This window comes from Temnothorax americanus, unplaced genomic scaffold (genome assembly GCF_048541705.1).
Source record: "Temnothorax americanus isolate GAGA-0224 unplaced genomic scaffold, ASM4854170v1 Scaffold14, whole genome shotgun sequence".
Lineage (NCBI taxonomy): Eukaryota > Metazoa > Arthropoda > Insecta > Hymenoptera > Formicidae > Temnothorax > Temnothorax americanus.
Window position 1 is genome coordinate 1,069,723 of NW_027509275.1, and position 12,866 is coordinate 1,082,588.

Sequence of the window (12,866 nt, forward strand, 5' to 3'; positions counted from 1 at the left end):
AATAAATGTATAAAGAAAAACATCATATAAATTGATAATTTTATAGAAGGCTTTATAGAAGAATTTCTCTAAGTATAGAACATCCCGGCTATATTTTTTTCAAATTTTCTAAATATTTCTCAAGTTGTAGATATTCAAAGATTAATTACTTCAATGTTAAGTAATATCATTTAACATTGGAGTTTTTAGTAACTAAAAAATATGAAGACTAATATATTTATAAAATGGCGCAAATTCATAAATCAAACGATAAATGAATATTACAAAATACTATATATTCCTGCTATACAGCACTTTCAGGGAAGTTCTCATCATATAGGCTATATTCTTTTTTACACTTTGTCTCTCTTTATCTCTAATATAGCGACAAACTGCTCATGATATAAATGCACAATTCATGTAGAAACATGTAACAATTTATTTATTTTACTGCGGCAAATTAAGCAAAACGTTCAGACCTGATGGCAAATATGCCACTTGACGGGACTTGGATAAATTATGAGCGATATCTTCCGCAGCTTCGATTCTTCTGAGCTCGACCAAACCATCTCCAGCCTCAGCTAGAGATTTCGCTAGTAAAATCGCGGCCTGAGCATCACCCTCAGCACTAATAATTGCCGCCTTCTTCTGTTGTTCAGCTTTTTCTACCAAGAAACGGGCCTTTTCCGCGTCCTGTTGCGCAACTTGTTTCAATTCTACTGCATGGGTAAACTCTTTACCAAATGTTAAATGTGTCTGAAAGAATTTTAAGAGAAATAATGATAATCTATGCGCGTTGATTGCAAGAATACATCGTATCTTTCTCGTGATAATACAATGCATATGTAATCAATAAATGTAATTGTACTTACAAGAGAAATATCATCCAAAATAAGTCCAAACTGCGAGGCTCTTTCCGTTAACTCTTCGTTGACCGTTTGAGATACAAGTTCTCTTTGCGTAATTAATTCACCAGCGTCAAATTGTGCGACAACAGCTTTCAACACTTCAGTGGTAATAGATGGTAGTACCCTTTCGTCATAGTCAACGCCGAGTATCGTGTATATCTTGGGCAATGAATCAGGTACAGGCCTGAAGAGGATGCGAAGAGTGATATTTACATTCTGCAAATCCTTGCTTGCGGTAATGACAGGAACATTTCTCGGGCGTGAACGGATATCAAAAATAATTGGTTTCTGCACCCAGGGAATGAAGAAGTGTGTCCCTTCTCCTACCACGGTGTTCTTTATACCCGCAAATCTATCAAATATTACTGCCCTATGACCACCGTCAACTGAAAAAAATATTAATATATTAATTTAAGAAAACAATGTAGCTAACTGTCACGTGGAATAGAAGCTATCGCACCATTGTACAGCGCAGAGTTAACGACGCCGCCTGTCAACGCTAAGCCCAGGCCGAGCTGACCTATTCGATTGAAAAACTGTGCTGCCATGATCAAATGTTATGCTACCCTGCAAAACATAAAATATTATTATGTAATATAGGATGATGAAATCTGATGTACTATTGTAGTTAATTCCTAATAATCATGATATCGTCCTAACCTAAAATTTTAAGGAGAAATATATTTGGAAAATGCTTATCTCAGCAAGGGAAAAAGAGAAAGAAATGACAATAACAAATGTATTATAGTGTTCTTAATTATGACTATACTTTGTAATTATGTATTATCTTATATTTGTTAATGAAGCAACAAAGTGGATCTCGACCGGTTAAATTGAACCCTTCTTTTCGCCGATCTAATATCAATATTCAGTGTCTTTATATAATTTGAACGTATAATTAAGCTAAAATTGATAATAATCGTTAGTATTTATAATAAAACAATCGATTCTTACGTAATAAATCGTGACTTTAGGGTTGGAATATTCGATTTTCTTCTCGCGTGGAGCTCTCCCTGATAAAAGGAAAATGGAGACTGTGATAATCTGGAAGCCGAAGCTAGCGCTACGATGGCAATTTAGCGTAACTTCATGCGGAAATTCTTAATAACATCTTCTAGCACTGCCGATAAAGTCTCGCCACTTGGTGCGTGTCCGTGCTATACACATAATTTTCCTGTTGAGAAACAGTATATACTTATATGTAGCATCCTTTTATTGTTATCAAATTGCATAAATTTATCTAGATACATGCTATGTATATTTAACAATCTATTACCTCAATATAAATATTAATTCATCACTCACCGACTCCGATTTCTATACTTATATAGAGGCCCTCCACCACCCCCGCCGATTCCATCAACGGTCCTCTTTTTTTTAAATATAATTTTTTATGTTCTTTTTTGTTTTTTATTTTTTTATACAAATTAGTATATGCTAAAATCTAATATATACATATTAGCAATAAAACAATACAAAATTACATAGTGCAAAACAAAAAATTGTGTACAATTGCATATATATAAGATTTATCTTAATTATTAAATTCGGATTACACAAAAACGTTAGAAATACGTATACTAACACATCGTTAGTATACGTATTTCCACCGTCCATAATTTGTAACAATATAACTTAAAAGCGTATTGATATGATAAATGACATGAGAGATTACATAATTATATTATTTATATACAATTTTGTACAATTGACAATTTTCGCGACAAAATATATCGTTTTGTATATGTATAATTCTTAGCGTTATGTTATTACAGTTTTACATAGATAAATTAATATTTCTTAAAATTATTAAAATAATTAATTTTTGTTCATTGTTGAACTACACCCTCCCGCTTTATCCCTACCTATCTACCCGTATGCTTACTTTTATGATTACTTAAGTTCCTTACAATTATAATATGAAGTTTCTTTTAAATCGAAAATTACACCCCCATGGCCATGTACCTACCTACCCGAACTCTTGTTTATTCGTTTTTTTATACCTATCTGATTTTCATCTAATTTTTATTCGTATTCTACCTACCCGTATCTCTACGTATTATATAATATACCTATAGTTACGACCACGAATACCCGTAATCAGACAAGCGCTCGCTTTTAAATCTGATTTTTAATCGGTTTTAAATCATTTAAAAGGACCATTTAAAAGTTTTATTGAGAGTTTTATTTTCGCGGAATAGAAATTTAATACGAGACGACACACACAAAAGTAATCATTCTACAGCCAAGAAAAGTACTTTACTTCTTTTATTTTACTTTTTTAAAGTAAGTTTTTTTTCAAGAATATTTTCTACTAATAGTTTTTAAATATCTTGACACAAGTCAAGAATATTGTTTTGAGTAAATGTAATTCTTACAATGACTCTATGGTAGATTTGCGGATTAAGTAAATGGTAAGCTAGTATATCCGCAAATCAACCATAAAGTCATTGTAAAAATTACATTTACTCAAAACAATATTCTTGACTTGTGTCAAGATATTTGAAAACTATTAGTAAAAAAATATTCTTGGTTGAAAGAAAACTTACTTAAAAAAAGTAAAATAATATAAGTAAGTGCTTTTCTTGGCTGTAGAATGATTATTTTTCTGTGTGGCATCTTTCCGTCTCTGATTAGGTGTACAATCACACGTATACAAATGACCTTAAAGGCTTATCTTTACCTGTATTTTTTAAACTTTGATTGAAGTGGTACATCAACCTACCTCGATCCTCTTCGTTTTCACTCTTCTGGCCAGAGTATAGACTCATTTTTGTAGCATCTGGCCGTATTTTGGCTTCATATAGCCAGAGATCGGCAACAAGGAGAAATACTCCTGCTGCTACTGCCAATAAGCGTAAGATTTTACGCTTTCATGTGATGCGCGAGACACGAACGCGTCGCGAAGAGGCCACCACATTAATTAAATCAATTACACAGAAAAAGGAAGTGTCAAATCAACACTTATATACTTGTATATATATATATATACGCAAGAATATTTAATCTTGAGAGATGTGAGATTATATTACATTAAATAAAGAAAACTTGCTTGAATGAAGTCATTTATATAGTTAAACGAAATTTTATATACATAGTTTATTTAAGAAAAAACTTTAATTTAAAAACAAATGAATAAAAATTGCTAGACTATTGCTAGACATTCGATAGAATCTACATATAAGGCCCATATGCGTATTTTCATCGATTCGAACGATTCGTTGCTGAATTTCATCTCAAAAGCATGCAGAGATGAGAAATTCAGATGAATGACGTAAGATCCGAAAGGGATAATAAATTTCCCACACAATTAGAATTGATATCATCTTTTTATATTTTGTAAATTATTAAAACTATTTTTAATATATTAATATAATAATAATATATTAATTTAAAACTATTTTTAAGTGAGATATAAAATTAATTGGATGTAAAATAATTATTTAGATTACTAACTAAAAAAAAAATCTTCTATTTTATAGCAATAAATATATATGGGATCTTACGTCATATTATTATTTCAACTGATAAAATCCAATTATCAATTACCTCAACAGACATATTAATTTATCACTCACTGACCCCGATGCGCAACAGCGGAATCACATCTGCCACGTAGCTACGTTGTATCTGTAATATAAAAACATAAAATTTATATTAAAATGGTGTTCAAAAAACCTAATGTTTTGAAACATAATTCCTATGGCATCAAACCTTTTATTTATCATTCAATTATATATTTATTTAAATAATTATTTTCTTAAAACAATCTTTACAATAATGAGCTTTTATATAACTTCAAATTACCACTTTCTTTTTAATTATTATTTCTAAATTATTGTGAAATAAAGCGATTCAAGAATAAAACAGAAAAGAAGTTGCTTTTACACAAATAAATTATACTATTTACCGCAAAGTTGTTCCGCTGGTGCCCGATGCCTCTCCCAGGCCTCCTCCTCCTCTCAGGCTGTCCTCTCGGGTTGTTAGCTCCCTCGATGCTTGCCACAACTCCACCGGCATCACACGTATACGCGGATAACTATAATCGCGCAATATTTAACACGTCACTCCGGAAAACGTTGTAACGACCGAGTTTGTTCGTGGAAAAATCACCCGCAATAACCGCGTTATCTCGACGCGTTCAAAGCCGGACAACTGACTCGATTTGCCCGATTAAGGACTTAGCCCCGCGTGGCCAGTTGAAGTGTTCGACAGAGAGAAGAGAGATCCTCGAAAAGTAGAAAGCGAGCTTTCTACAATGAGAATCATTTCCCCTCGCCACCGACACGTCATGGTAGCACCCTTCCACGCACAGTTAAGTCAAATTATCTGGGCAGTTCTTGTTATGCGATCCCGACACCTTTCCGCCAAGAACCACGCACGAGACAGCCGTCACGTCTGAGAACGTGGAAATTAACGCAATTATATGCTAATTATTAAAAAAGAACGATATTTTACGCATCGACCCCGACGCGCGAATTAACGCCCGATTATTTCCGCGATAACCGCGGTATCTCGACGCGTTCAGAGCCGGACAACTGACTCGATTTGCCCGATTAAGGACTTAGCCCCGCGTGGCCAGTTGAAGTGTTCGACAGAGAGAAGAGAGATCCTCGAAAAGTAGAAAGCGAGCTTTCTACAATGAGAATCATCTCCCCTCGCCACCGACACGTCATGGTAGCACCCTTCCACGCACAGTTAAGTCAAATTATCTGGGCAGTTCTTGTTATGCGATCCCGACACCTTTCCGCCAAGGACCACGCACGAGACAGCCGTCACGTCTGAGAACGTGGAAATTAACGCAATTATATGCTAATTATTAAAAAAGAACGATATTTTACGCGACGATCCCGAAACGCGAATTAACGCCCGATTATTTCCGCGATAACCGCGGTATCTCGACGCGTTCAGAGCCGGACAACTGACTCGATTTGCCCGATTAAGGACTTAGCCCCGCGTGGCCAGTTGAAGTGTTCGACAGAGAGAAGAGAGATCCTCGAAAAGTAGAAAGCGAGCTTTCTACAATGAGAATCATCTCCCCTCGCCACCGACACGTCATGGTAGCACCCTTCCACGCACAGTTAAGTCAAATTATCTGGGCAGTTCTTGTTATGCGATCCCGACACCTTTCCGCCAAGGACCACGCACGAGACAGCCGTCACGTCTGAGAACGTGGAAATTAACGCAATTATATGCTAATTATTAAAAAGAACGATATTTTACGCGACGATCCCGAAACGCGAATTAACGCCCGATTATTTCCGCGATAACCGCGGTATCTCGACGCGTTCAGAGCCGGACAACTGACTCGATTTGCCCGATTAAGGACTTAGCCCCGCGTGGCCAGTTGAAGTGTTCGACAGAGAGAAGAGAGATCCTCGAAAAGTAGAAAGCGAGCTTTCTACAATGAGAATCATCTCCCCTCGCCACCGACACGTCATGGTAGCACCCTTCCACGCACAGTTAAGTCAAATTATCTGGGCAGTTCTTGTTATGCGATCCCGACACCTTTCCGCCAAGGACCACGCACGAGACAGCCGTCACGTCTGAGAACGTGGAAATTAACGCAGTTATATGCTAATTATAAAAAAAAACGATATTTTACGCGACGATCCCGAAACGCGAATTAACGCCCGATTATTTCCGCGATAACCGCGGTATCTCGACGCGTTCAGAGCCGGACAACTGACTCGATTTGCCCGATTAAGGACTTAGCCCCGCGTGGCCAGTTGAAGTGTTCGACAGAGAGAAGAGAGATCCTCGAAAAGTAGAAAGCGAGCTTTCTACAATGAGAATCATCTCCCCTCGCCACCGACACGTCATGGTAGCACCCTTCCACGCACAGTTAAGTCAAATTATCTGGGCAGTTCTTGTTATGCGATCCCGACACCTTTCCGCCAAGGACCACGCACGAGACAGCCGTCACGTCTGAGAACGTGGAAATTAACGCAGTTATATGCTAATTATTAAAAAAGAACGATATTTTACGCGACGATCCCGAAACGCGAATTAACGCCCGATTATTTCCGCGATAACCGCGGTATCTCGACGCGTTCAGAGCCGGACAACTGACTCGATTTGCCCGATTAAGGACTTAGCCCCGCGTGGCCAGTTGAAGTGTTCGACAGAGAGAAGAGAGATCCTCGAAAGTAGAAAGCGAGCTTTCTACAATGAGAATATTCCCCTGCACCGAACAGTCATGTAGACCTTCCCGCACGTTAAGTCAATTTGGAGTCTTGTTCGATCCGAACTTTGCAGACAACTACGTCGAGAATGAAATACGAGTAAGCTAATTATTAAAAGAATATTTCATAGTTAACAATCGCATATAGTATGAGTAAATTCGATTTGCCGAAAGATTAGCGTTAATACAAAGAAAAATCCTGAAAAGTACAGTTTCTACAAAATTAAATCTGTAGATTAATTAGTCAAATTACAGTTCTGATCATCCGACACTTTCGAGCACAAAGTCACGGAATGAATTAACTTTAGCTAAATTTTAAAAAATATTTCCGACATCGAAAGAATAACTCGATTTTTATCAGAAAACGCGGAATTCGAATATTGACGACTTCGAACGAACTCGCGAAAATGAAAGCAACAACCGTTATACATCGCGACGATTATTTAGTTCCCGTGTGTGTAAAACTGTAAAGATAGATACGCTACGTTTAGTCGGTACACGGTTGAATTATGAAATACAAGTACGCAAGAATAGTATCGAAAATTATTAATGATGTATATAAAAATATATGTAATTTCATATGTGGCTAAATTTTAAAAAATGAATTTAGGTAGAAATTCGTTTATTCTTGTTCACATATTTATGGATTATAAATTTAAGTTGTTCAACTATTCCTAAAGAAACAATTTTTTTCAGGAGCTCATATTAGTGCACGAGTACGAGAGTTAATCTTTTCGAGATACCTAAGCCAATATGTAAAAATTAAATATTCTCTCATATCAAATTGATTAATTTTATAACTCGATTTTTTATTCAAAGAAATAGCATGGGCGTTGTCGGCAACTTATGCTGAAATCATTGCTTTCGGAAATCCGAGTTTAATGCATTAATTCTGGTTCTGCAATAGGGATCATTAATTTTTAAAAAGGCGGTAAAAATGACCCATGTACGTACAATGATCGTTACGATTTATCGCCTAGCTATCGCTTCCAAAAACGGAAATAACGTGGTATTCATTAAATATTGCACAACAAAATTCAGCATTTAACAAATATCTAATAACATAGACGCAGAGAAAATTAGCGCAGGTTAGAAAATTATCCTTTAAATGATGTACTACCGTCGAACCAATTTATCAATGTGTATTTAAGTGTAAGCGTATGTTTTCTTATTTATACTTTCAGCCTAACATATTGTAATGGGCTGGAAATATATATAAGTAAAGATAAATAGTTCCATAGATATCACAAAAAATTATGGAAACAGTTAATTCTTGGTTACATTGCTAATATGATGAAGATGTATAAGAAAAATTAAAATCGTATTGAGAACAAAACATTGGCATTTGAAAAATATAAAGTTTTTCTACAGATTTCTTTTTCACAAAAAAACTAATGCAGGATATTCATACATATATGCAAAATAGAAATAAAGAATTGTCTTAGAGATAAGGAATAAGTTATTAAATGAATTAGGCATGTGTTTCCTTTAATCCTTTCTCCAAATATTTGTTCGAGATTAGATATTTTATACATTAGTGCTATCAAGCTACATGTATATATATATATATACATATATATACATATATATATATACATACATATGTATATATATATTTGTGTAGCTTGATTGAACTTATGTACAAAATATTTAATCTCGGACAAATATATTTGGGGAAGGGATTAAAGGAAACACACATGCCGAACTTATTTAATAAATTATTCCCTATCTAAAAACGATTCTTTATTTCTATTTTGCATGTATAAATATCCTGTATTAGTTTTTTTCTCCAAGAAATCTGTAAAAAAGCTTTATATTTTTAAAATGCCATTATTTTGTTCTCAATATGATTTTAATTTTTCTTGTACCTTCTTTACCATTTTAGCAATGTAACCAAGAATTAACTGTTTCTATAATTTTTTCTGATGTCTATGGAACTATTTATCTTTAGTAAGATACAACTCTACATATAGATATAAATATTTCATTTTTGTTGTCTGAATTCTTTTGTCCAGGAAAAAAACTTTACATTCTTTTAAGTTAAAAAACATTTAATATATTATTTTTAATAATATTTAAAATAAGTATAGTTTAATAACTTTAAAAAACGGGTCTTTTTATTTTAATTTTATTAATAAAAATATTAATAGAATTAGATTATCAGAAAAAATTATGGAAACGGTTATTTCTTGATTACATTGCTGAAATGATGAAAAAGATATAAGAAAAATTAAAATCGTATTGACAACAAAATATTAATCAAATATGTCATTAGACTCGTAATAATGTCAACAAATCAATAAACGACGATACGAGTCAGGCGCGGTACGTGGTGCGTAAGTAAAGAATCTATAGTTACAGAAGTAACGAATTACAATGTTTTACGAATTGAATGTTTTAGCTTAAAGGAATATAAAGTTTTTTTCCTAAACAATAGAATTCAGACAAATAAAATAAGGATCCGTTAATTTCTATTTATTGTATTCTTTCTCTGTGTACCTGTGCGAGTATAGCCTCAAGCACATTAGCACACCAAATTAAATAACGCAAAACGAGTCCGAAATGGAATATTTGTCATAATTCTTTATAGCTTTATTTTAAGATAACGGATCTATGAGATTCTATATTTATTTTTAATACAATTATAATAATGCGGAAATATGTATATCTCATACAATTTTCATAGATCCGTTATCTCATTTATAAAATCCTTTTTGTCACTCACCAATCGACAGTAGAGTTGTCAGCCACGTATAATCAGCGCCACGATGATTCTGTAATATACAAACATAAAATTCAAATTAAAATGCTCAAAATATAATTAATAATTCAAAAGATAATTTTTACATACATAAAATATCTTAATTGCTTTTCAATAAATATCTATTAAAATAATTATTTTTTGAAAAGAATTTGCACAAGAATAAATTTTTATAAAATTTTAAATTAATTTTCTTTTAATTATTATTTTTAAATCATTAAAACAAAACGACTAATTTTAGTACAAATAAGCAATAATGCTTACCGCAATGTTACTCCAACAATGCCCGATACCTTTCCTAGGCCTCCTCAGTTTCCTTCCGGGTTCTTTCATCTGAACCCTTTTCTTTACTCACACGCAGCAGAGGAGTTACACACAAAATTGATCTGTAACATACGAAAATATTTAAATAAAAATAATGTCTAAAATAAATATGGATTTCTTGTTATAAGAAAAAGACATATTTTATTTATTAAACAATTAAACATGCAATATACACTATATGTATATACAGTAAGTATATTACATATTTAGTACATTATTTAATAAATAAAATATTTTAGATTATATTTTAAGATTTTTTAAATACACTTAATAAATTATTTATAACATGACTAATATTAACAAATATATATAAAATATTACTTGTTAATATATCAAATATTTCTAAATATTTAAAATTTATAATAGTAAGAGTATATATATTATATCAGGATTCGATTTTTTTTAATCAAATTTTATACAAGTTGATATCTAAAAAATGCATTATCATTAAGATGTTACTCTTTGATTAAAAATGTATTGAAATTACGAATAAAACTAGCGTGTAAAAGTAATTTTTTTATTTTTATTTTAAGCATGTATTTTTTTTACCTCTTCCCCATATATATTCGTCCTAAATTAAATATTTTATAAAGTGGTGTGTATAACCAAGCAAGCAATATATATACATATATATATATATATATATATATATATATGTGTGTGTGTGTGTGTGTGTGTGTGTGTGTGTGTGTGTGTGTGTGTGTGTGTGTGTGTGTGTGTGTGTGTGTGTGTGTGTGTGTGTGTGTGTGTGTGTGTGTGTGTGTGTGTGTGTGTGTGTGTGTGTGTGTGTGTGTGTGTGTGTGTGTGTGCGCGCGCGCGTGTGTGTGTGTGTATACTTACCAATTAAATAAGTTGCGATGCCACTCGTTTCGGAGTCGATCCGTCTCGTATTCGTCGCGTTCTGAAAATAAAAGGAGAACGTAATTAATATGACGAAGGCGCTTCATCGTCTCCTGTTCGGCAATTTCTTGTACCGAAAGCATCGCGGCTTCGCGGCGCGTCCTCGATATTCGCGACATTCGAAAATATGATCGCTTTCGCGATTACCTTCGCGACGCGTCTTCTGCCGAACAAGTACATGTGTGTGTGTATCGTGGAATACGTATTTTCAAGAATCATTAATACCCGAGCGTCGCGTCGAATTTATACTACGCGATGCGATAGATACCACAGTGAATGATACATGCAAGATCAATATGTGTTAAACTTACCAATTAAATGATTCGCGACGCCACTCGTTCCGGAGCCGATCCGTTCCATGTTCGCCGCGTTCTGGAAATGAAAGGAGAGCGTAATATACGTCATCAAAATGGCGGAGCCGCTTCGTTTCCGCGCGGCAACTTCACGCGTCAAAAGCGCCGCGGCGCGGCGTCGCTACGCGTTCCGCACCCAACTTCGCGATCATGACTTTTCCGAACTTTGAGAAATCAAATATTATAATATTTACTAACTCGCTTATTACTACGATTGTTCTTTTGCATTCTGGCGAATAGCGTGTTAATATTATTGGCAAATATCTGCGATATTCGCGGCACGACACTCGAAAATACGATCGTCACTTTCGCGATTGCTCGTGCGACGCGCCTTCGGCCGGACAAGTATCGCGGAATACGTATTTTTAAGAAATATCAATACCCGAGCGCTAAATCTATGTTACGCGATAGATACCGCAGTGAATATAATATGCATGCAAGATTAATATGTGTTCTTACCAATTAAATGAGTCGCGACGTCGCTCGTTCCGGAGCCAATCCGTTCCGTGTCCGCCGCTCTCTGGAAATGAAAGGGAGTACGTCATCAATATAGCGGAGGCGCTTCCCGCGTTTCCCACGCGCCGCGCGGCAACTTCAAAAGCGCCGCGGCGCGGCGTCGTCACTACACGTCCCGTTTTTACTTTCCCGTTGATGCATCTGTCTCATTTTAACAATAAATGTTATATAGCTTGCCTTATGTAGCAGTCATTTTTCGTTTTATGACCCAAGTTAAATATACAAGTTGATATTGTAGGTATATAGAGATGAGCGATTTTGCGATATATCACTGACACCGCGAATTTTTTTCTTAAATTGCAATGTGATATGCAATTCGTTGAAAATGGGTACGAGTGACGTATCAGTTCAATAAAACGGTATCAAGCAGAATGCCGGTGTGGCTCTCAGGTTTCTCTCTGCTTCAAGTGCGAGATAAATTTATAAACATTTAATAATTGCATCACATTACGATAAACGCGTATATCATATTTTTTTCGCGATTGTGATTACTATTTCGCAAATTATATATACAACCGAATTGCTGGTATCTTACAAAACTTCGATATTAACGTCATTTAAATGCCAATTTTAACAACATATTACTCGATAAGATGTTCGGTTTTACAAACAAGATTATCGCTCAAAACGTCTTGAGAGAATAATATCATTATTAATATTAAAATGTAAAAAAAAATAACGCCCCCGGGTGGGCTCGAACCACCAACCTTTCGGTTAACAGCCGAACGCGCTAGCCGATTGCGCCACGGAGGCAAGTTGATTTTGCTTGGTATCGTAAAGTATATAACGTAAAATATAAAAAATTATTTCTTTAGTAGTTAATTAGAGCTATGTAGATATGATCGAGGTAAAAAAGTAGCAATAAAAGGCACCAGTGTATCATTATTATATATTCTTTAATATTTACAATATACGCGCTTTAGTTACTGCGTTTGGCTCTT

At 34.5% G+C, this 12,866-nt stretch overlaps 1 protein-coding gene, 1 long non-coding RNA gene and 1 other non-coding gene across 3 annotated transcripts; all 3 read right to left on the reverse strand.

Moving 5' to 3' along the window:
* Positions 1 to 254: 254 nt before the first annotated feature.
* Positions 255 to 1,992, reverse strand: Phb1 (prohibitin 1). The gene is made up of 4 exons (XM_077400819.1): positions 1,842 to 1,992; positions 1,348 to 1,454; positions 852 to 1,273; positions 255 to 735 (listed from the first exon to the last, which is right to left on the reverse strand). The coding sequence occupies exons 2-4, from the start codon at positions 1,433 to 1,435 to the stop codon at positions 427 to 429; spliced, it is 819 nt and encodes a 272-aa protein (XP_077256945.1). The 5' UTR covers positions 1,436 to 1,454; positions 1,842 to 1,992; the 3' UTR covers positions 255 to 426.
* Positions 1,993 to 9,795: 7,803 nt separating this feature from the next.
* LOC143894621 (uncharacterized) lies at positions 9,796 to 11,926 on the reverse strand. The gene is made up of 5 exons (XR_013256134.1): positions 11,869 to 11,926; positions 11,368 to 11,428; positions 10,997 to 11,057; positions 10,097 to 10,218; positions 9,796 to 9,845 (listed from the first exon to the last, which is right to left on the reverse strand). It is a non-coding gene; the product is annotated as an uncharacterized LOC143894621 (long non-coding RNA).
* Positions 11,927 to 12,604: 678 nt separating this feature from the next.
* Trnan-guu (transfer RNA asparagine (anticodon GUU)) lies at positions 12,605 to 12,678 on the reverse strand. The gene has a single exon. It is a non-coding gene; the product is annotated as a tRNA-Asn (tRNA).
* Positions 12,679 to 12,866: the final 188 nt, after the last annotated feature.